Raw genomic sequence first — 25,611 nt, forward strand, 5'->3', positions numbered from 1 at the left:
TTTTGCGTTTTATTCTTTCTTAATATGTTTTGAGGCACTTTGTGCATCTGGATTTTTTACACCCTACTTCTATTGTAAGTTAATTTCAATGCATTACAATGGAGCATTTAAACAGTTCCTCTAAATCCTACATGCAGGAAGCAGGTGTACTCCAGTGTATTCTTACAGTAAATCCTATTGCCAGACTCACAATGTATTAGTCTATTGGTCTAATTCAAGTACAAGTACCTCCTCTAATCAAATTATTTTTCAACCACTGAAATGCCCGTATTCAATATGTGATGCTTCTTCCCAGTGCTGGAGAAGAGATCAGCTCCAGTAAAATAATGGATGATATCCTCTCCAGCACCGGAAAGCAGCGACACAGCATATTGAATGAGGCTCATAGGCCAGGATTGACTAAAGTCCAATGTGTGGTATCGCTATCCCGATCCGTTATTAACCGCCACCAACTTGAATTAATGGATCAGGTGCAATACACGGCATCAGAACTCGATGAATCCCGGTGTGATACTATACATGGACAAGCGAAATTTACACTGAACGTATGGATTTTCAAAACACAATAACAAAAACATAATAACGCTCTTTGAAGACAATTATCTGTAAATAATATCACAATCTCAATTTTATTTGCCCGTGATTGTTTTGTGACATTACTGTACCTTGACTACTTCATCATCTTTTGGTGATTAAGACAAGAATATACGGTGCCACTGGCGCAAAGGAAATGAATTGAATTAGGGAAAAAAAAGGTGAACAAAATGGAAAGATATGCTGTAGGGAATTCCAGGTGGGGATCCACACTTCCAGGGCCATCCTAATTCAATGCATATCCTTTTTGCCAGTGGTATAATCTTGCCTTTTGGACTGTTTCCTCTCTGTGGGTGAGAGACATAGCAGGCTGCAGGGAAAGATTTAAGTGTTATTGTATAATTGTTTTATGTTGCACAGGTCTATTCTCTCTCTTTTGGTGATCAGTTCTGGTTATAAACAAAGCAAAACCAGAAATACGTGTTCTATTGGTTGGGGCAATAGAGATTAGCATGCCGGAAGAATTTGTTTCATGAATCACAAAGCGCATAGGAGCAGGGTGTGCTCTGTGTATGAGCTATACAAGACACTGAGATAGAGAGATAGATAAAGCTAAGCAAGCTAAACATTATTATGAAAGTGAAGAGAGTTTTTCTTTGTCCAGCAGAACTAAGGCCATATGTTTTCATAAAAGCTGGTGCCAAAATGCTCCAGACAATACATCACAATAAAGAGTGTGTTCTACTTTATGAGCAGTACTCACAGAAAAAGGTTTTCCATGACATAGTTGTAGTCCGTGCGGCTGCTGTCAGGCAGAAAGCATGCAGCAAACACAATGATGGCATTTATACCCTCACCATAGTAACCTGCCAAAGAAACGTTACTGTAATTGTGAAGTATTCATTTTAAAACAAAAAACAAAACAAATAAAGAGTAACATGAAGTGTGCTGCGCAGGTTTAATACTAAATACAAACACAGTCATAGGCTACGCTTATAGTGCCGGCAACGCGACGGTCGCTGGAAAATCAAATAGAGATGACTTCCAGCAATCGCGACCAATCCGTCGCTCCGTCACTTCGCGCTTACTTTAAGCGACAGCATTTGTTTTGCCGCGACGTCGCATCGCTGTCGCCGTCACTATAAATGCAGCCTAAAGATACAGTGCTGTCGCTATCGTGCATTTTTTACCTACTGTACATTGCAGAGAGCCAAAATGTCCCCTGTGTTTTGTACACAGTTCAACTTTATAGCAAACCATGACATTGTATTTCTAAACATTAAGCTCTGCTCCAACCTCTTGACAGAAACCAAAGTGAATCTGGTTACCTTGTACCAGAAGGCCCTAAGCAGTGCAATGACAATCTCACCTACTGTGGCAGACATGGTGAGATTCCCCATTCTTTACACCAGTGTTTTTAACCTTTTTTTGGTTAAGGAATCCTATAATTATATTGTGACATTCTGAGGTCAGATACATTGTAAATTCTTCTGTATTTGGTACCATTTTGAAATTACCTGAAAATTGCAGGGAACCCTTTAGGGATGGCCGGGGAACCCAAAGGTTCTTAGGACCCCTGTTGAAAAACACTGCCTTACACAAACCAGCTACAATAGAAAACAGATTAGAATACCATAGTACAGATTCACATCCTAAATATTTCTATATTATTTAGAGTATATCTAAGTAGGGCTATCATGCTGCTCCATTACAAGTTATAATAACCTTTAATGAACTTAAAGCAGCAATCCCGCCTAAAATGGGATTTTTTTTTAAAATTTACATAGTTGAAACCGGGGAGAAGCGGTAGAAACGGCATTATTTTCATGACCGGTGACCCCACATTTTCTGAGACACTTCGTTTTCGGGATCCATGCACTTCTTGTGTTTTAATAAATGGCACCCGCGGTTAAACCAATAGGACACCAAAACGAGTTCCTATTATCTTGCAGCTTGGTGGCCATTTTGAATCATCCAGGAGGGAAAGGAATCAACGGCACTGAAAACTGGAATTATCACAGGCCCTGTTGAATTAACCTTTTCCAATTAGTAAAAAAAAAAAAGTGCGTGCGTAAAAAAAATATAAATAAAAAAATGAAAATAAAAAAAAATTGCAAATGGATTGCTGCTTTAGGAAGATGAATGAGATTTAGTGAAAGGAGCAGAGAAACTGATACTGGTACTTTCCTGAATCCCTGTGGATGTTCTCAGAAGTTCTCTTTGTTCCGTGTAGCGATTGGACTGCACAGAAAATAAATATTTCACACCTTACCCTTTGGGTGTGCGATGAGGTGAATTGACCACACGTCTAGGATCATGTGGCTTAAATTTAGAGGGCTGCCAACAATTATTTGAAATACAGTGTCCAGGCTCCAAGTAAAATAAACAATGACTGATGTAATTCTCATGGAAATTTTACACAATACTGTATGTCAGCCAAAAAAAAAAAACAGATTGAAAACATAAATGGCCCTTTCATTCTCTTGTTATGCCTTTTCCTGCACAAGTATTTTAAGGCCCAGATCCACAAGAGGTTGCTCCCATGTGAATGGGAGTAAAAGCATGCTAATGCTAAGCTTTCTTTAGTATAGCAAACTTTTTATGCCAAGCCCCCCTTTTCATCCGTGATATTTATTGGGTCCCCGCTGCCGGATGTAATCATCCTCATGCTTTCTCCCTCCCCTACACATCCTCTTTTCCTACCTCCCTCATCCTCTCTCACCCTCCACCGTTAGCCTCTATCTACCCCCTGCAACTTGTCCTCTCTCCCTTCCCTCCTCATCTATCCCTCCCCCAATCATCTCCCTCTAACCTCTTATCGTCTCCCTTCCCCATCATCTCCCTCCAACCCCTCATCATCTCCCTCCAATCTCTGATCCTCTCCCTCCCACCTCATTTCCCTCCAACCCCTCATTCTCCCCACCCCCCCCTCATCATCTCACTACAACCCCTCATCCTCTCTCTCCCTCCCCCTCATCTCCTCGTTGCTGACTGCAAAACAGGATACGGACCCACAGGGCAGAGGTAGGGAGTAATACACCGACCTTGGCCTGGCATCAGAGGCCTGGGATACAGGGGTAACCAGGACCAGTTTCAAGGTAGGCGGAAGGCAAAGGGTAGTGAGATCCGGTTACGAGGTCGAGGCAGGCGGCAGCAAAAGGGTAGTGAGATCCGGTTACGGGGTCGAGGCAGGCGGCAGCCAAAGGGTAGTCAGAGTCAGTTCCAAGGTCAAGTGAAGAAGGGTGGTTGCAGAGAACTGCAGAGGGAGATGATGGCGTACCACCAGAGCGGAACAGGGCAAAAGAGGAATTTGACGGCATTGCAGTAAAGGACGGCTGGGGAGGAGCGCGCTGTAGCAGCGGCAGTCAGTGAAGACTCCTGGGTCTGACCACTGGGGCGTGCTCCTCCCCGGACATCCTTCTCTGCCACCGTCAAGCTCCTCTGTTACCCTGCACTGGCGGGCTGCCACCATCATCTCCTTCCACCCTTTTCTGCCACCACCCTGCTCCACCCCCGTGGTCCTCTGCGCCCCTTTAAAAAATCTTGCTCCCCCCAGTTTGTGCACCCCTGCTTTACTGGATCTGGGTCTAATTCAGGAAACAAAGGGGCTTATACTTTGGAAGTAAAATGTGCTCACATATCTGTCTTCCAACTGGCATTGGAAAACTGATGTTCTTGCCAGCTCAAACTACTCTGGGAGGCCTAGGGGTGTATTCTCAAAGCTCAGTGTTTGCTGATCCTTGCAATCTGACATGGAAAGTCCCATTGACTTCAATGGTGATTTTCGTGTCAGATGTAATGGATCACCAAACGCGAAACTTGGAGAATACACAATAGTTTCTTAATTGGCTTTCCTTAAAGGAGCAATCCATGCTGGCTAATGTTTCGGTGTAGTTTTAAAAAAAAATTCATATAGAATTGAACCTCATTCATTTCAGCTCCGGGGACCCCCTGCTTCCGGAGATACTTACCTCCGAAATAGGTGCCAGTAGCTGCTGCAGCTGAGCAAGCAGGGCTTTAAACTTTAATCCTCTCGCGTCACATGGGCCAATAGGAGGCCGCACCAATGACGTCATGGCTTCCTATTGGTCTGCAGGGTGCAAAATCTTTGAACAGCGGACATACTGTGAACCCTGGGGACCTACTTCGGAGGTAAGTATCCCAGAGCTGAAATGAACGGTGTTCAGTCCCACAGACCCCCTGCTTATATGCTATCTAAAAAAATAAATAAAACAATTCTCAAACAAATCCGCCGGCTTGGATTGCTTTATGTAACAGCAACTGTTTTTTTAAGCAGACAAACATGACAGAGTAAAGTGAAATGAATGCAAACTTTTCCATGAGAAAAACATTTTTTTTTTACATAAATACCAATGATCACATGATTTTTCCTGGACATTATAGCGACCGCTAGATTGCTGCCCCATGTAGGCATCACTGTGCTAGATGACATACAGTAGAGCAACCTCAGTCCTCTAGAGCAACAGGTGCTCCGGGCAATGTAATATAGTGCTGGGCCACGCCATGTCTACCAGTGAAATGTATTAATAGTGATTAACGTTTAAGTGCTCAGCTGACACCTCTTGTCAGGATGTAAAAAAAGTGAGTGACAAGTATAGACAGACATGGGGACTGTTGTGACAACACTGCAATGAGATAAATCAGACACAAATACATATGATAAAAATAATACTTATCCAAGTGAAGTGACAAAAGTCCCGCCCGCCCCGCAGGGTTCAGGAATTTAGGCTGGTAGCAGGGAGGAGGTGTAGGCCGGAAACTCCAGCCCCTCCCATGCAAGACAGCCTTTGTAACTGAAAGGCTGCAGCACATTCCTGTCCTCAGAGGGCTGGACATTTATGTGTCCGATATTTTCCTCCCTGGACATAGTGACCTGACGCACCTTTCACCATTGAGTCCAGTATTTTTGGAGAAGCCACCTGTCAACCCTAATATATATATATATATATATATATATATATATATATATATATATATATATAGTGATTATCTGTGTTTCTGGTGGGTTACTTTAATATGTGTGTATGTGTGGGGCAGGTGCTGGGTAGTGGGTTTATACTTGGGGGTCCCGAAATCAGGGGCCACTGGCAACAACACATATCCACTGCATAAAAAAAGACCAGCATTGTTTTCATATAGAAAAACAGATGCTTAAAGAATCCATAGCACATTACGTTGTTGGAGACATCTTTGTAGACAACATGCAAAAAAACCTGACCAGACTCAAACAGACACAGTTCTACAATGGAATAGTCTCATACTTTCAGACTAATTAAAAAAATCAAAGCAATCCCAAGAGGTTTCTGCATAAAGATCTTACCGACAATTGGCAGAAATAACGAGGACCTTAGTAAAATAAGGTGGAAAACAGTGGTTCCCAGCTCCAGTCCTCAAGAACCCCAAGCAGGTCAGGATTTAATGATAACCCTGCTTCAGCATAGGTAGTTGTCAGCCACTGATTGTGCTGAAGCAGGGATATCCTTAAAACCTGACCTGTTGGGGGTTCTTGAGGACTGGAGCTGGGAAACACTGGTGTAAGACATTGAATACATACTCCTTTGTACTTAATTCTGCAAATTGACCAAGTTAACACAGACATTATACAAATGGAACTACATTGAAAAGACAAACACACAAAAAGAACAAACAAGCCTGCATGTTGATGCAAACAATTGACAAGGATTTAGCCGACTAGATCAACAACTCACACAATTTAAGAAACATAAATTCCAGAATGTCTGTGGAGGATACAAAGTGGGAGACGAGTGAACATGCGGTTAAGCAGCAAGGGCAAGTACGCCCACAACAAGAGTCGCATAACAGTGGTCATAACCGAGAAGGACGTTGGATAGTGTGCACATGGGGAAAAGCCCCAGTTAAAAAGAGGACCAGATAGAAGGAAACGTTGAAAAATCACTTTAAATATATGTTTAGATAAAGGGGTAATCATCTGGGTTCTAGGAAGCAAGACAGGTTCTGGCTGTTATGCATGATTAATGGTGCCATTGTGTCCAGCATGAAAATCTAAAAAGCCTTTAATTTGTAAGAGCCTTAATTGTATGTCCCCGCCCGTGGGGTGTGATGGTACTTGCGCAAGAACAATACCATTGAGACTAGACATTGTATGTTTGACATTTAAAAAGTTAGTGTGACTGGATTCACATCTTTTTTCAGCTCATTTTTTTCTGCCCTAGGCACAACGTTTGACAATGTTTGTTTAGAGATTTCTAATGAATTGGGAACCAGATATATACTGTTGTACAAATGGAAAATGTTTCTCTCTTTCTTTGGCAACTCCTATTGCATTTGATGACTTTGCTCTTTGAAAAGCCTGCTTATCATATGTTACAGATCATAACCACATGGACTTGTCTCTCATGATAATTAAATGCGTATAGCTCTCAAGAATTGTAAATAAGGCAGGTCCTTGAGCAGAGGTCGGGGATTGAAAGTATCTGCTTTTAATAGTGTGGTCAGGAATAAACTGTGTGGTATTGAATGTACCAGTCATGTCTAAATAATTTATTGCAGTAACAACTACTTCTGGATTTAATTTGATGTTCTTGATGGAATTAATGTGTATGATGAAAGTGTCAAACTCAATTCTGGAGCCTTGCCAAATCACGAAAATATTGTCAATCAACTTGTTATGCTGTGACAAATCTTTGTGATCGTTGTGTTTCTCTTCTAGGTTGGCATAAGAGGGTGCCACACTGCTGCCCATTGCTGCCCCTTTTAATTGCAAATTAAATTGTTTTTCAAATCTGAAGTGGGGTTTGTGTAAAATGATATACAAAGTAATAAAATGAAATAAATAGGTTGTTGAATGTTAGTATATAAAGATGTAATATCCAGTGTGACCAGAATGATATTGTCATTTAGTTTTTTAAGGCTATGTAATTGAAAATTAAATGCTGGGTGTCTTTAAGATACACTGGGAGCTTGCATACTAGGGACTGGCTGATACAGTACAGTAGTCAACACATTGCGATAATGGTTGTGTAATGAAGTTGATAGCGGAAATGATGGGTGGGTTAACAATACTATTATGAATTTTTGGCAAGCCATAGATAACAGGACTCATGGAATGTTCTATATGGCAAAACTTTAAGAAATCCAATTGTTGAGACATACTGTATGTGAATCACCATCAATGTCTCTCTTATGTTTGAATGTGGGATCACATGGTAAGGGTCTAGTAGTACAACTATCCCTCCTCCTTTGTTGATGGACTTGCCTATAATGCTAGGGTGAAGCAGCTAATATAATGCAATATGTATGGCGTTAACGTACACTCTCTGCTCTAGTTAAGTTAGAGTGACGATATGGTGGTTTACACATTTTGGTCTGTACTTTGTTTTTGAATATACTAAAGAATAACTCAATGAAGGTGGAGATGGTAACAGGATTAAAGGTACTGTTAAGCTTAAAGGTCCTTTTACTTGCAAATGTTTGATTATGATCTTTAAAGAAAAAACTATTGGGAGTTTTAACCCCTTTCCCATATAAATGGGTGAATTTCAAAAGAGAGTATATTAATTTGTGTGGTTACCCCCAAATGACCATCCTTTGGCTAGTACTGCAGTTTCACTTCCTGCCAGCATCCTTGATGAAAGGTGGAAGATAAGGTCTTGCTCCTGTTCATCCGTGGGGGTCCGCTTTAGCTTTTGGCTCCTTCTTGTTTTCTTATGGCAGTGACCCTCTTCTCTAAAGACTGTCCAGACCCGATATCTGCATAGTCTTGCAGGCTGGCCTAATTCTCTCGTTTGTTTAACCACAGGCACACTCGTCCTTTATTATTTTTACAGACTTTCTGGAATTTGATTCTTAAATAGTTTGTGTGTGTTGGTATAGTCAGATGGATCCTTGTCAACATGTTGCATTGCCACGCTTGTTTGTTATTTTTGTTTTTTTTCTTTCAACTTTAGTTCTGTCTGTAAAATGTCTCTGTTAACTTGGCCAAATTGTTACTTGACTTCCTCTATTATGAACAGAATGGTGAACATTTGTCGCTAAAGTTCAAATCCGCCGTGAAAATTGTGTTTATTTGCAAGGTTGAACTAGCATGAATTTGTCCAAAAAACAAAAACAAAGGAGACACAGAGATTCATTTTACTAGAGTCCCTGGGAAATAGGCTACTATGGATATGCAAAGTATGTTTCAATTAGTTTAATTAGTATATTTCCCAGGTATCTCAGGTGTGCTTCTTTTTGTGCACAGGTGTCTCTCCATGTGTTCTTTCACAGTGCGTTTGGGGTGGTATATCCAGCACTTCTACCATGCATACACAAAACCAGTGTTAAAAGCAGATTGTGCATCAGTAAAGTAATAGAAAATCAATTGTTTACAATTCCACTCACAATGTCATAAAACGCTGTAATTTTAATTGTAAACTAGTGTGGTTGTTTTATAACAAGGAACTTTAATGGACTTAACTAGTGAAAAATGGATGAATCCCTTGTGTAACTGCATCATAGTGTATAAAGAGCAAGTTCCTGGAGGAAAAATGTGAGACTGTCTTAAAAGGTGATGGGGTAAGTTCTCTCTGAATTCTTTCTTGCAATAAGATGTGTTTGCTAATACTTTTCCTGCTCTGTTATAGTTAATGTTTCTAAGCATTACAAACTGAAAGTCGTCAAACTGCCCAGCCTCCTTTTCAACATTTTGAAATCGGCTTATAAGAGTAATGGGTACTGCCCACCCCAGGCTCTCAGGGTTCTAATGTGTACAGCCATGAACCTTGCTGGGTATGTGCGTGTTTGTTTACTTTGCACAGCCATGAACCTTCACGCACTTGCTTTTCAAGTACTTCACATTTGGTTAGCACAGAAGTGCGCTTTGTGTGATTTTTTTCTCTCTATAGAATATTTCCTGCACGCATACTAAAATACTGAATACAAGCTTTCAGCTTATAATTACTTTCACTATCTTTTTCATCTAAATGCCCATTCATTATATTATTTACCCTATATTATTTTTTTTAAATAAGAGGTTGTTAGAGTTTTTTCATGGATAATTAACTGTTGTCTAGGCATTTACTCCTTCTCTAAAGCTTTGTAAGCTATTATTTTTAATACAAAGCAAAAAAAATCAAGCAGTGATGCTGAAATGAGAATATTTATGATGAGAAAAGAAAGAGGTGTAAATAGTATTTGTCAACCGCAGAAAATATGCTTTTTATCACAGATGTATGCACACACTTAAAAGCAGCACTTTGGTAAATACAGTATGTATATGTATATGTATATTTAATATATATATATATATATATATATATATATATATATATATATATATATATCTATATCTATATCTATAGATATATATATATATAGATATCTATAGATATATAGAGATATATAGATATATAGATATATAATACTGAGTTAAGTTATGGTGAGTAAAAAAAGTGACAAAAACCCTCCACAAGAAAGCAAATATGCAAATATAGCTGTATGCGCATCTGCATGTCTTAGGCAGGTCTGCAACCCCGCCTTTCCCCATTATCACCCAGCATACAGCACTTCCACTGCAGCAAGGGATTCTGGGAAATGACATGCAAATGAGCACACAGTGTCACTTTCTGCCTCAATAACCATTTTTAACATGGTTTCCTATAGGCTTAAGCTTGCTGCATGGTCACAGCTTTGAGCACAGCCAGGGTTAAGGTGCATACCCAGAAAACCACCCACAGACAGCTGTTTCGACCTTGATGGGTCTCATCAGTGTGGGGTTGATTTTACTGGGAATGCAAGAGAGGCTATGGGACAGGCTAAACCATAATACTGAGTTAAGTTATGGTGAGTAAAAAAAGTGACAAAAACCCTCCACAGGAAAGCAAATATGCAAATATAGCTGTATGCTCATCTGCATGTCTTAGGCAGGTCTGCAACCCCGCCTTTCCCCATTATCACCCAGCATACAGCACTTCCACTGCAGCAAGGGATTCTGGGAAATGACATGCAAATGAGCACACAGTGTCACTTTCTGCCTCAATAACCATTTTTAACATGGTTTCCTATAGGCTTAAGCTTGCTGCATGGTCACAGCTTTGAGCACAGCCAGGGTTAAGGTGCATACCCAGAAAACCACCCACAGACAGCTGTTTGGACCTTGATGGGTCTCATCAGTGTGGGGTTGATTTTACTGGGAATGCAAGAGAGGCTATGGGACAGGCTAAACCATAATACTGAGTTAAGTTATGGTGAGTAAAAAAAGTGACAAAAACCCTCCACAGGAAAGCAAATATGCAAATATAGCTGTATGCTCATCTGCATGTCTTAGGCAGGTCTTCAACCCCGCCTTTCCCCATTATCACCCAGCATACAGCACTTCCACTGCAGCAAGGGATTCTGGGAAATGACATGCAAATGAGCACACAGTGTCACTTTCTGCCTCAATAACCATTTTTAACATGGTTTTCTATAGGCTTAAGCTTGCTGCATGGTCACAGCTTTGAGCACAGCCAGGGTTAAGGTGCATACCCAGAAAACCACCCACAGACAGCTGTTTCGACCTTGATGGGTCTCATCAGTGTGGGGTTGATTTTACTGGGAATGCAAGAGAGGCTATGGGACAGGCTAAACCATAATACTGAGTTAAGTTATGGTGAGTAAAAAAAGTGACAAAAACTCTCCACAGGAAAGCAAATATGCAAATATAGCTGTATGCTCATCTGCATGTCTTAGGCAGGTCTGCAACCCCGCCTTTCCCCATTATCACCCAGCATACAGCACTTCCACTGCAGCAAGGGATTCTGGGAAATGACATGCAAATATATAGGAAACCATGTTAAAAATGGTTATTGAGGCAGAAAGTGACACTGTGTGCTCATTTGCATGTCATTTCCCAGAATCCCTTGCTGCAGTGGAAGTGCTGTATGCTGGGTGATAATGGGGAAAGGCGGGGTTGCAGACCTGCCTAAGACATGCAGATGAGCATACAGCTATATTTGCATATTTGCTTTCCTGTGGAGGGTTTTTGTCACTTTTTTTACTCACCATAACTTAACTCAGTATTATGGTTTAGCCTGTCCCATAGCCTCTCTTGCATTCCCAGTAAAATCAACCCCACACTGATGAGACCCATCAAGGTCGAAACAGCTGTATGTGAGTGGTTTTCTGGGTATGCACCTTAACCCTGGCTGTGCTCAAAGCTGTGACCATGCAGCAAGCTTAAGCCTATAGGAAACCATGTTAAAAATGGTTATTGAGGCAGAAAGTGACACTGTGTGCTCATTTGCATGTCATTTCCCAGAATCCCTTGCTGCAGTGGAAGTGCTGTATGCTGGGTGATAATGGGGAAAGGCGGGGTTGCAGACCTGCCTAAGACATGCAGATGAGCATACAGCTATATTTGCATATATATATATATATATATATATAGATATAAATATATATATATATATATATGCACAGCTTGTAGCCACCACCAACTCCTGTCTCAAGTTGGCGCCAGGACAAAGTTGCCTTTGTGTGACGTAACGCGTAGGGTTAGTGATGTCCTCGCGCTGTGGGTGTGTCTACACTGAGTCCTGGGCGTCCCTGCGATCTTACTAGCTGCATTTTCAAGCGCTGGCAACTATCCTATGCAGGAGCAGAGGACGTGGAGGTACTGATTGACTCAGTCTCCTGGCGCCAACTTGAGACAGGAGTTGGTGGTGGCTACAAGCTGTGCAGATATACCTTGCCTACCTGGGACCCTCCCACCCCCGCAGATGACTACACACAGAGATTTCTCTCCCACGTATGGTTGCTTTTTTAAATCCTGCAAGTGCATTTCCTTTGGGCTGCAGTTTTTTTAATAAATGTACTCTTTTGTTTAAACAGTTACATGCTATGGAGCTTGCGCTTCTGTTTTTTTTTTAAGAGTGAGAGGGAATAAAATAAATGACAATCCTATTTGAATTTAGCACAGGCTCCATACCTCCATGGGATATAACTTTTTTGTATGGTTCAATGACTTTCATGTCAATCCTCTGCTCCTGTTCTCCAATCACCACTGTCCTCCATAATCTATTATCCTGTCTCTCTTCTTCTGCTGAGTACTCTTTGATGGATTCCAAATCCTCTTGCACAGCTTCCCCAATAGCAAGACGATCTTCTAAAATAATAACAACAATTTAACAAGCTGAAACCAGCAAACAACTTTAAATCTTATGTTTTTTTTTAAACACTTCTGTAGTATTAGATAGTAGGGACTGTTGTTTTTTGTTTTTATTCATCTCTTAATGCCATTTTTTTTTTCAACTTCTTCTTTATTTGTTTTTTTTTGTTTTGTTAAGAAAAGTGGGGAGTGGGATACAAAACACAAAAAGGGGAACATGTTACTTGCGAAACACATACAGTTGTATCAAGTGAATAACACATTCAATGGGTGAGACAATAATGACATCACTGTTATTACAGCGTTTAAAGTAGTGAATACAGAAAATTAACTCAAAAGACTAAAAAGGGGAAAAAGAAAAAGAAGGAAATGTCATTGCTTTTAGAATATTCATTTCTTTTGTTGTCATACCAGCTTAACCTCCATGCATTTGTAGAGTATCCGAAACTGGATACTGGATACCCTCCAGGCTCACCTCTGCATTTTATACAATTACGATTCCTATCACACCAGGGTTGTCTCAATAGTGAAGCGCTTGTTATTTATTGTTATGTATTTTTTTTTTTTTTTTAATTTCCCTAGCTAGTGTGTCTTAATGCCATTTTTAATGAGTTTTAAAGCACCCTTCGATTTCTAAAGCAGGTTTTAGCCCACCTCCCAAGCAGTGCAAGATATTTGCAACACTTTCCTGTTTGGGATAATTTGTTGCAAATGTTCCCAGCAGTTTCAGCTGCAAACTGTAACAATAGATAAAGTTACCTTAGTAATGTAAGGATACATTGTAGCTGCTGAGTTACACTGACACAATCAGGTTTATGACAGATTTATAACTGGAGCACGATTGCCAGCCTAGATAAGAGTGTAGAATTTTACATTGTCACATGCTTTACATAAACAAATAATAAAACAAGAAAAGTGTTGGAAGGCAATATTGCTGCTTGAAGCACTGATTGTGATAAATTAGCAAATGCAATGTTTTACACGTCATCATAAATATATCAAAACGGCTGAACTTGAAACAAATGCTAACAGTATACAAGTTTAAAACATACAGTATGCAACAACCAAGGACTGTCTTTGTTCAATTAGTCCAAGTTGTATCTTAAAATAGTCACTGTGGAGAAACATGCCTCAATATGAGAATCATTGGTTTGACAGAATATATATATATATATATATATATATATATATATATATATATATATATATATATATGTGTATATATATATATGTGTATATATATATATATACATACACGAGAAAGAGAGATCGAGAGAGAGAGAGAGATCGAGAGAGAGAGAGAGATCGAGAGATCGAGAGTGAGATCGAGAGTGAGATCGAGAGAGAGATCGCGAGATCGAGAGATCGAGAGAGATCGAGATCGAGAGATCGAGAGAGATCGAGAGAGAGAGATCGAGAGAGAGAGAGATCGAGAGAGAGAGAGATCGAGAGAGAGATCGAGAGATTGAGAGACCGAGAGAGAGATCGAGAGATTGAGAGACCGAGAGAGAGATCGAGAGATCGAGAGTGAGATCGAGAGTGAGATCGAGAGAGAGATCGCGAGATCGAGAGATCGAGAGAGATCGAGATCGAGAGATCGAGAGAGATCGAGAGAGAGAGATCGAGAGAGAGAGAGATCGAGAGAGAGAGAGATCGAGAGAGAGATCGAGAGATTGAGAGACCGAGAGAGAGATCGAGAGATTGAGAGACCGAGAGAGAGATCGAGAGATCGAGAGAGAGAGAGATCGATCGAGAGATCGAGAGAGAGAGATAGAGAGAGAGAGAGAGGGAGAGAGAGATCGAGATCGAGAGAGAGATTGAGAGAGATCGAGAGAGATCGAGATCGAGAGATCGAGAGAGATCGAGATCGAGAGATCGAGATCGAGATTGAGAGAGATTGAGAAAGATTGAGAGAGATTGAGCGAGATTGCGATCGAGAGAGATCTCAGGTGTACAATTGTAAATAAGGTCTCAAAAGGTCATATTTAACAATTTTGACTTAAATGGTCATTGTAATCATCAGTTCCACATACCACTCCATTTGAACTCAAATCTTTTAAGTTCCCCAAATCCCACTGTTTAGCATTTCATAGACATTAATTAGTTGCATTAAACTTACAGTACATCTGCTAATTGTTGGTCTACTGCTGTATAACAAGCAATCTTACTATTTAACAAATGAGTGAACCAAGAATGTTAATGATGTGAAATGTAAAAAAAAAAACATTTTCTAATAATATCCACATTTCTGTGACTTTATTTAATAACAGAACATAACCCATTTTCTAAACTGTATCCTTTAGCGATAGGGTAGTTTTCTGATACTATATCCATGTATTGAAGTCTGCTCTAACTTTCATACACTTTTCAACAGGTTCTCATCCCTTTTGATGTGGCACATGAACAACACGATGAAGAGAGAGATATAGTAGAAGTGAAGGACGAGCTTACAATAAAATAAGGTGCCAATCAGAGCTGAAAAGTGAGAGGAAAATCAGAATAGAAAATGTAATACTGTATGCAGTGTCAATCCCTGTGAATGCTAAAAGCAGCCCCAATGTGGCGAATACAGAGAGAAGGCATATGAGATCCAGGAAATATTTTGTACTGAATCATTATCACACAAACACTTGATATACCCATGTATATCAATCGGCTTACCAACAATCCTAAGCGTGGCACACCCAAGCACTTATCTGTATCTGCTGACTAATGTTACTAAGCAAGGGTACATCTAGGGACATTTTGACAGTGTCCACAGCTATTACACAATGAAGACTATCCCTAAAATGTATTTATACAGATAAATCATAATTATTTCTGCAATCACAGCTAATACCATTGTTAAAACTATTGAGGGCCTGGGGCACACAATGAAATTTTGCTCAGAAGGTTCTCCTCTGACTCAGGTTAATTTAAATAAAAATGGAAATAGCAGCAAAAAAAAAGGAATACCCATAGTAATACTGGCTTATGCAATAGATGGGTTCTGCTATAAACAATGTACTTTATCCATCAGGTAAAACACTTGTGGCTCTACTCTAAAAACAGTGTTGAGGCTTGATTCACTATAGTCTTAAAGGTCATATGGCCCAAAGTTTCCTTTCTTCACTGCCCTCCTCCGCTAACCCATGGAGGTCACCGCTTTACTGACAATTCTTACACACAAACCAACAAGCTCAAAATGTCAAGAGTTACAGTATTATCTACATTTAGGTGATGATGAGGTATTAGTCATGGTTTAAGGGCTAACCGCACAGCTGCTCCCCATTACACTGCTCATCCCATACCCTGCCCCCAGCAGAACATGTGACTTGCCCAACTTCTGGCTGCTACCTGGTCCTGACCCAACGCTGGTTCATGTGTTAATGGGTTGAGTGGACAAGTGGCTGCAAAGAGTAAAACTAATGTATTGTGGTCTCTGCTGTTTTAACTGCCATATGGCAGTCCCATTAACCCCCATAATTGGGAATGTCATCGCTACTCTTTGTGAAATTCTGCAATACCTTTTGCAGGGCATCGCCTAGTCCTGAATTGAATATGTCCAATTCTATTTCGGATAGGTGAACCTTGTCATCTCTGTAGAGTCCCTGACATTGCCCCCAGATTTCCATGTGTTTTAACACTTGACCCCTCCATCCATCTGATAAATTTGCTTATAGCTTTGGTAATTGTTTTTTCTAGCATAATCCCCTCCAACCATGCTGCAGGTGAGTCGCCAGACTCTTCTTGGCCAAGTCTCATACCAGATGATAGTCTTTTATCCATGCCATTGCCTTGGAAAAGCCATGCATTTTAAGGAGTTATACGAAGTGTAACAGATGGACAACCTTTTTTTGACCGCCTTTTCACCTTGCCTCTATCTTTGATTCCAGCAGTTTCTGCCATGCGCTGGTATATGCTTTCGAAGTATATGGTGCTAGTGGTGTTTTCAGCATATCATCTGCATTAGTCAGGAGAGGGTTGCAAGATGCCAAATATATGGTGGGCACATTGAACCGGTATTTTTTTGCCTCAGGCACCAATTTCTTAAAAACATCCAATTTGCCTCTGGGCAGAACGTCTGATATGCTATACTTTCTGTTGCTATACAAATGCCAAAACTAATCTCCTGAGCAACATGTCATAGGATATAATGTTCCTTAGAGGTTGTAAATAGCTGCAACTACCTCCATATTATCTGTCTCGAATTTTATGGATCTGTTCCTTAACTTTTCTGCCCAAATGTGTAATGCTACCGCTAAAAGAAATAACTCAAGAAACACCATTATTTGCATGCCCTTTCATCTGCCCATTGCTGCATCCATGTTGCAGCATACCATTCTCTCAAACCATATGCACCAGGACCATGCACACCCCACGGATCTGTATACAACTGTAGTTACTTAATAGGCTGACATTTACCCTGTCATGGCTGTCTTCAATTAAAATCCGAACACGAGAGCAGTCACGTGCTGTAAAGCTGTAAAGCATACTGTGTTTGTCAAAGAAGATTAGTATTACAGCACAGAGTTCCGTGATTCAGTCTCTGGGATGGAAAATCAAGGTATGCAAACTGAGCATGTGTAGAAAATGCTGCTACAGTGATTTAAAATAGATCTAGACACACACTGAGATTAAAAGTAATGGTCTGGTTGAGTCTTCAATAAAGTAACACTATGTGACACAATAGCTATAGAAATCTAGGTCCTCCGTCTAGGTAATACCCCCTATCAGCGTTCACAGTATACTGTTATACACTGTGTTCCCGACGTAAAAGATACGGGTCTTAATTGATGGCACATATGATCCATTTAGGATTATTCTTTGGTGGGTCTCCATTATTCCTACTATGGATCTCTCCAATATGTGGCTAAAAAAAAACATCTTATGGGTATATGGCCATATGCAAAGTTTTAAAAAGCTTAAAAAGAGCACGTTTGGTAAAGTGTCACTGCTATAGTCCTCAATAGCATCCCTAAATGTCACTACTAGTTTTACGTTGCGCTTTACAGAGACATTTTGCAGCTACAGGTCCCTGCCCCGTGGAGCTTACAATCTATGTTTTTGGTGCCTGAGGCATAGGGAGATAGAGTGACTTGCCCAAGGTTACAAGGAGCTGACACCAGGAATTGAACCATGTTCCCCTGCTCCAAACTCAGTGTCTTTTCTCACTGAGCCACTCCCTCTCCATACAGTAGATAAAGGTCATGAGCAATATGGCACAAAGGGTTCATGGTGACATCGCTGTACAACAATTAAACAAAATGCATTCTGTTTATTCAGGAACTAGCCACACCTAACTGTTTATATTAAACTGATAATAGTGGGCAGTTGATGAGTCGCATTGACTCATATGTGTGAAATTGAAACCCAGTTGCATTCCATAACTTATTAGGGCTGGGAAGGACATAAATTTGCATTAAACAAAAACAGACGTCATGGAGGACATTTGCATCATTCGCATTACAGGCTGACAAGAATGAAGAATAATTTGTGTGTTGCACAACCTGCAATTTCGTCACTTATAAGTGTGTTTGACCTGAACTAGTTACCATAAGCTGAGAACTGGGAAAATGTTGTAATGACATAGAAGATGATTAATTTCACTGTCAAGGGTATAAAGATGACTGTCACCTGTGATAAGAATGCTTTGACCCAATCCCCCAAATGCAAAGATGCCAGTACCATTAATCTGGTGATTTTGGGGAGAGAGGTAATTTTTCTTCAATGGTTTTACTGTGGGGTTTTGTTCCCCCTTTCACTGCCTATCTGCACTGTCTACACTACATTCACTATCCTCCTTGTCGGATTATCTTTTTAACTGAGTGAAAAATTCAAAGACCATTTTAGAATCATACTCGGCACCTGAAGGGGTAAATCTCCTAGACCAGTGCTGCTTCACACTCCTGATTATTCCCAGCTGGTTCTGGTTCTGATGATCCTGTAGCTTTGGATGCTTTGAGGCTGGGTGTCGCCCAGGTTAAGCGATGGCTGTCGTCCAGTATTCACAGGGGGGGCATAACCTATGTAGGTCCTCAAAACCGTGCGGGGTGAAGGGTCCAAGGGTTAAATTCACAATAGTTTTACTGGGAGCAGGAGGAAAGATCTGGGGGAATCAGGGAAAAGTAGGGCAAAAGCAAACCTGAGGCTGAGGGAAAGCCCAGTTTGCATGGAGGGGTTTGGGGGGAGGGAGGGCGAAAGGCATGGCACTGGAATGTTGTAAGGATCAGTTTGGAGGGAGCGTGTGAGAAAAAAGGTTAGTATGACCACGCTGAAGTTGGGCCTCTGTGGCAGCATCATGGCAGTGCTGATGTATGAATTTTCCTGCCAGGGGCCTTGCAGTTCCGCTTTCGGCAGGAGACTGGTTGACTTTCAACAGGGATGGATCTTGTGCAGAGGGCCGGAGGCTGCAATTCTGATGGCACATGGGGGAGCGGGAAGGGGGTGCAATAAAATGCCAGCAGAGGCTGCTAAGCCAGAAGTGGCGGCAGCAGCAACAGAGGGGGAAAGTGCTGCATTGATGCTGGGGTATGAGGCCAGCTGTGAATAAGGCTTTGGAGGAGGTAGTCTCTGGACGCAGGAGACGGTAGCCTGTGGGAGGGGGAGCACCGGGGTGTCTCTGGAAGCAGCATTAGTCAAAGGATAAACAGACCACAGACAGGTGGCAGGGAACAGCACCACGTTCACTTCATTTATCCCTCTCCCTTCCTGTTAATTGAAGCCTTTCCCTGCCCCTTTTGCCCCCTGCTGTTCCTGTTGGTGCCAAGGGATTGAGGGGAGGAAGACTTTTGTTCCTACTGGGGTTAAACAGCCCAAGCCTGCAAAACTTTACGTAGGCGTTTTACCCATGTAAACAAAGGCCTCCATGAACTTTTCTTTAAACAGGTTTTAAACGGTTGACCCAAAAAAGGCGTAGGGCTCCAATGCCCCTAATGGGGGCGACACCCCAGACGGCCTCTAATTCAATGGCGGTTTTGTGTGATTGTTCACTTTGGACAATATTGAATTAGGTGCAAACTGTTCCTGGTGCTTGTTAAAATAGCAATTCCCCTACCTAGCCCCCACCCCATTTTTTTACTGACCCCTGAGCTGAACCGCAATTCGAGATACTTATTGGTAAAAGTTCTGGTTTTTGTGCTGGGTCTAAATTGTCATCCAATAGGAAGCTACAACGGATTATAATGCAGATTTCTATTGGCCCGGATGATGCAGGAGATTTAAACCCCTATTTTATTTCCCTGGACAGGACTAAAACTCTGCAAAACTTCATCGGTAAGCATCTCGGAAACCAGGGGGTTACCATGACTTTAAATAGTGCGGCTCACGGTTCAGCTTTTAGAGGTAACCAAAACACAAAACCCCAGCAAGCTCCTTTTGGGAACCCCTGAGCCCCACAAACTATATATATGTATATAAGTGTCAAAAAGGAGTGCTATTGAGCATGGCATATGTATACAACAGACGACAGAGAAGCCCAAAGCTACATCCATCGTGACAGAAATACACAGTAAAATACTTATATATTCTCTTGCAAAAAGGGTCATTTAGTTTAACCCTTTGGCCAAAGTTCTGATAGAAGTAAGCTTGCGAGCCGCGACAACGCAGACACCCGTTCGCAAGTCCTAACTCTATCAGGGGTTCCCAAAAAGAGCTTGCTGGGGTTTTGTGTTTTGTTAACCTATTCTCAGCTGTTTCAGCTGTTGGGGGTTGGTGGCTCCTCCTTCCCAGGTTTTAAGCCCACCCCTCCCCACTTCCCAAGTTAGTAGGTCCTTTCATTCTACTGGATATAGATCCAATGTGGTCTTTCTCCCTCCTAATAGAGGTAAATGAGAATTTTAATCCTAATAGAGGTATATTAGTATTTTATCTGGTAGTGTTAGGACTTGCGAACGGGTGTCTGCCTTGTCGTGGCTCGCAAGCTTACTTCTATCAGAACTCCGAACATGCACAACAGGAACTCGGGATCCTAATTAACTAATGCCTGGGACTGGAACTACTAACAGGGGCCAACCCCCACCTTTTATACCCTATGGTGACATCATGGATATACATAGGGAGGATCAATGGCAGGTGCCTCCAATGATATTTGGCCCCCTGATTGGTGGGTTAAATGCAACATAGATTTTGTTACATGAAACTTGCAACATTCCATCCTGAACACAAAGTTAACCCCTGGTCCCTGAGGTGCTGGAACCAGGCTACATCAGCCCACCGTGGGCACAATATACATACTGCTGCGCAAGCGTTTGTTTTAAAACTTCTCTGGGGTGTAGCGGTTGCATCTTCTTAATTCCACGCGCAATAAATTGGGCATCCCCGCATTCATGCCGCATTCGTGCCGCCCAGCACCCGCGGCTGATCCGCAGTTTATCTGTTTAATTATATTGGGGGCAATTCTTCGCATATCCGCCAGGTGGCAGATATTCATGAATTGTAATGAATTCTAATATGTACACTGCTTGTGCTACAGTAATGTGTCGACTTGCAGGTATTAAAAAAAAACACAGTGGTCCATTGTGAATTGACCTTGGTACTGAAGAAGTTACAATACTGTATCAATTTTGGTGTTTCATAATAAAAACTCAATGCACAGTGTCTTTTTTACATTACAGTACTGGTTTTCTACTGTTCTGAAATGAGAACACCGCCGCAGTACGTGTGAAAAAAGCTCGACATAACGTAAGCTTATTTAATATTGTCCGCAATTAATGCAGCAGGTGATAAGATGGCCACAGTTAGTCAAATGTATCAATATTTTATCTCAAATTATGACTTTTACAAATTTTCCCCGGATGCTCATGTGTGGAAGCGTTATAAAGTACAGTAGTTATACAGTTATTATAATTTAGCATAGAGTATACAGTATACAGTTATACAATAGTGTACTGTACTGTACAGTATACAGTATAGTTTGACAGTAGTAACTCCATAGTCCAATATGCTGTAGTTATAGTGTAAGCAATGCCAATAAATGCACTTTACTGTACTCATTGTTTCTTTTCAGAGATGCTGAACTACAAAAGGAATGGTGGAGGGGGGGGGTATCATGTGTAAAATTAGTAAACTGTGTGTATAGTGTATCAACAGTCATAATTTACACAAACCCCCCCTCTCTCAATGAACTACAGAATGCAAAGCGGCCATGACGAAGAAGATAGAGACTGTAAATTTGTATTACTGTTTTTATTAAATTTGTATTATTCATGATTATTTGTATTTTTCATTCTTCCATGATTATCCATTTTCATGATGTCAATGTCAAGTGATGCTGAGGTGATGAAAGGTGCTACCATTAACACCGACCCTTAATTTACAACTGACAGAAGAACCGCAGTACAAAGAAGATAAAGACTGTAATTTGTATTATTCGTGATTATTTGTATTTTTCATACAGTATGCGTTTCAACAAGGTTCCAATTCGCATGAGCGGAAAAAATATTTTATATTCGGAAGACGCAACGTTATATATTTTGTAATACTGTACTTCTTTTCCCTTTAGTATCCTGTATACGGTATGTGTCCTCATATTTTTTATGTGTATGGCTAAGGAGCCTCAGACTACTGTATACAGTATGAACTCGTAACGTTAATCTCTGCTTCAAATATAAATCTTCAAATTTACAATTACTGTGCGCACACAGAATTGCTATTAGACTTTTAAGACAACAGCTCGCGATCGCCCACTTGAGTTTCTAGACGGTATTGCAGACAACGCTAAAATGCAATTTTCTGCGCACGATAGAAAAGTCAGTTGCAAAACGGTTGGAAAACAGAGCGCGTCGGGCCGCAGTATTCAGAGCGGTTCGGCGTACGCCGCTTTAGAATAAAGGCTGGCGCAGCTGTAAATACACATTTATATTATTGACAGGTAGGGGTAATGGCGGTCTTAACCTTTATTTAAAGTAGCCAAATATACACCTACCATCACAATTTTGTCTGATCATTCAGCCATTGCCAACCCATTCAATGAATACATTGTGACTTGTGCTACTTCCTTATAATCAAGAAGCAAATGTAACCTTTAGTCTAGAAGCCCAGACTGAGCATACTCCAATATCAATACCCCCACCTTACTGTACTCATGAATTCCGCATAAGCCAAAGAGGAGATTCTACAGGAGATTCAAACTAAAGCTAAACAATCAATGTTTGCTTGTTCAACTGCAATCTAAGTTCCTACGTCATAGTGCCCCTGTGTAAGGATCCATCATTCACACCCCCCCCCCCCCGGCGCACTCCCCACCTACCCAGACCTGCAATCGGGTGTCCTGCCTCTACTACCGCCTGCAGCGCATCTCGCTGGCCGGCAAATGCCAGCGTTCCTTCTAGGGGCTCGCGCGGACCTCACTCAGCACTAAATGTCGTCCCCTCTGGTTTCGCATACAGGCTTCACTCACGCATCCTTCCGTCGCGCATCGTGCACCCGCTATGCGCGGCACCTGCGCACTCATGCAGAGCCTCCTCCATTCCTCTGTCTAATGGTATACACTTGTGCTGCCTCTACCAGCCAACCACAGCCAGGCATACTCCTGAGTATGCACCCAGCTCATTGGACTGTTCTGCCTTATATGCTCAGCCTGACCTCTGGCACATTGGCTGAGCATAACCTTGTTTATGTGCGCTGTGTTCACTGCAGTCCTGCCCCCTGTCTGAGCCTTGCCTGTCTTGTCCTGTTGTTGTCTGACCTTGCTTGCTTTTGGATTCCGCTCCTGACCTGGCTTACCCACGACGATCCGCACCTCTCCAATCCCGATCTTGGCATACGCACCTGCAACGATCCGTACCTCTCCTATCCAGACCTCGGCAAGTATCAGTGGCCATCCTGACCTCTCCTATCCCCACCAGGCTACCTCGACCAATCTACACTGCAGACGTGCCCACGCAGCTTTGGGTTGGCGTTTACCAAATCCCCACCTCGGCCTCGCGGTCACGCCTTGTTTGTGGTGAGCGCATCGTTACGCCCTGTCATTGCTAAACCAATTCCTTTCAGAAAAAAACATTTTGTCTTCCAGCATAATTCCTAAACCCTGGAAAAAAGCTAGTTATCCCTGTCTTCAAAAGTGGTGACAACACATTTCCCCATGACTTTGGATAATAGAGGTAGAATAGAGAAAGATCTGTAGTTTGGGACAATGTTTTTAAGTCCCAACTAAGAAACTTTTATAAGTCAGATTTTCCTAGTCAATTCCAATCTGGCTTCCAAACAAATCACTCCATAGCAACGGCCCTCTTACAAATTTGCAGCGAGATCCAACCACGTTATAGCGCGATCCGCTTATAACGCGGTATGAGTGTGGACCCCGAATATTTAATAATTTTTTTTGTCAAACTTTACACATACTGTATACACACATACACACACACATACACCCCCTACCTCTGGTGGTGCTGGGGATCGTGGTGGGGCTGCTAGCGCCTCACTCCTGCCTTCTCCCTCTACCCAATATGCCTGGGGATCGTGGTGGGGCTGCTGGGGCATCGTGGTGGGGCTGCTGGGGCATCGTGGTGGGGATCGGGCTGCTGGGGGGATTGTGGTGGGGAACGGGCTGCTGGCGGAATTGCTGGGGGGATCGTGATGGGGATCGGGCTGCTGGGGGAAGTGCTGGGGCTGCTGTTGGGGATCGTGATGGGGATCGGCCTGCTGGGGGAAGTTCTGGGGGGATCGTGGTGGGGAACGGGCTGCTGGGGGAAGTGCTGGGGCTGCTGTTGGGGATCGTGGTGGGGAACGGGCTGCTGGGGGAAGTGCTGGGGGGATCGTGGTGGGGAACGGGCTGCTGGGGGAATTGCTGGGGGGATCGTGATGGGGATCGGGCTGCTGGGGGAAGTGCTGGGGCTGCTGTTGGGGATCGTGGTAGGGATCGGGCTGCTGGGGGAAGTGCTGGGGCTGCTGTTGGGGATCGTGGTGGGGATCGGGCTGCTGGGGGAAGTGCTGGGGCTGCTGGGGGGATCGTGGTGGCGATCGGGCTGCTGGGGGAAGTGCTGGGGCTGCTGGGGGGATCGTGGTGGGGATCGGGCTGCAGGGGAAAGTGCTGGGGCTGCTGAGGGGATCGTGGTGGGGATCGGGCTGCTGGGGGAAGTGCTGAGGCTGCTGTGGGATCGGGCTGCTGGGGGAAGTGTTGGGGCTGCTGGGGGGATCATGGTGGGGATCGGGCTGCTGGGGGAAGTGCTGGGGGGATCGTGGTGGGGAACGGGCTGCTGGGGGAATTGCTGGGGGGATCGTGATGGGGATCGGGCTGCTGGGGGAAATGCTGGGGCTGCTGGGGGGATCGTGGTGGCGATCGGGCTGCTGGGGGAAGTGCTGGGGCTGCTGGGGGGATCGTGGTGGGGATCGGGCTGCTGGGGGAAGTGCTGGGGCTGCTGAGGGGATCGTGGTGGGGATCGGGCTGCTGGGGGAAGTGCTGGGGCTGCTGGGGGGATCGTGGTGGCGATCGGGCTGCTGGGGGAAGTGCTGGGGCTGCTGTTGGGGATCGTGGTGGGGATCGGGCTGCTGGGGGAAGTGCTGGGGATGGTGGGGGGATCGTGGTGGGGATCGGGCTGCTGGGGGAAGTGCTGGGGATGGTGGGGGGATCGTGGTGGGGATCGGGCTGCTGGGGGAAGTGCTGGGGCTGCTGAGGGGATCGTGGTGGGGATCGGGCTGCTGGGGGAAGTGCTGGGGCTGCTGTTGGGGATCGTGGTGGGGATCGGGCTGCTGGGGGAAGTGCTGGGGCTGCTGGGGGGATCGTGGTGGCGATCGGGCTGCTGGGGGAAGTGCTGGGGCTGCTGTTGGGGATCGTGGTGGGGATCGGGCTGCTGGGGGAAGTGCTGGGGCTGCTGTTGGGGATCGTGGTGGGGATCGGGCTGCTGGTGGAAGTGCTGGGGCTGCTGTTGGGGATCGTGGTGGGGATCGGGCTGCTGGGGGAAGTGCTGGGGCTGCTGTTGGGGATCGTGGTGGGGATCGGGCTGCTGGGGGAAGTGCTGGGTCTGCTGGGG

At 43.2% G+C, this 25,611-nt stretch overlaps 1 protein-coding gene across 15 annotated transcripts in view; it reads right to left on the minus strand.

The window, feature by feature from the left end:
• The window catches only part of PRUNE2 (prune homolog 2 with BCH domain), a 266,033-nt gene that overhangs the window by 37,031 nt on the left and 203,391 nt on the right, over positions 1-25,611 (minus strand). For all 15 annotated transcript variants that reach the window (XR_012801231.1, XR_012801230.1, XR_012801229.1 and 12 more), the window contains 2 exons: positions 12,482-12,658; positions 1,298-1,400 (listed from right to left, as the gene is read on the minus strand). Coding sequence is in view for 12 of the 15 variants with exons in the window: in XM_075598671.1 (XP_075454786.1) it covers positions 1,298-1,400; positions 12,482-12,658 (280 nt within the window). In the remaining 3 variants the exon portion in view is untranslated. The remainder of the gene's footprint in view (positions 1-1,297; positions 1,401-12,481; positions 12,659-25,611) is intronic.

This window comes from Ascaphus truei, chromosome 1 (assembly GCF_040206685.1).
Source record: "Ascaphus truei isolate aAscTru1 chromosome 1, aAscTru1.hap1, whole genome shotgun sequence".
NCBI lineage: Eukaryota > Metazoa > Chordata > Amphibia > Anura > Ascaphidae > Ascaphus > Ascaphus truei.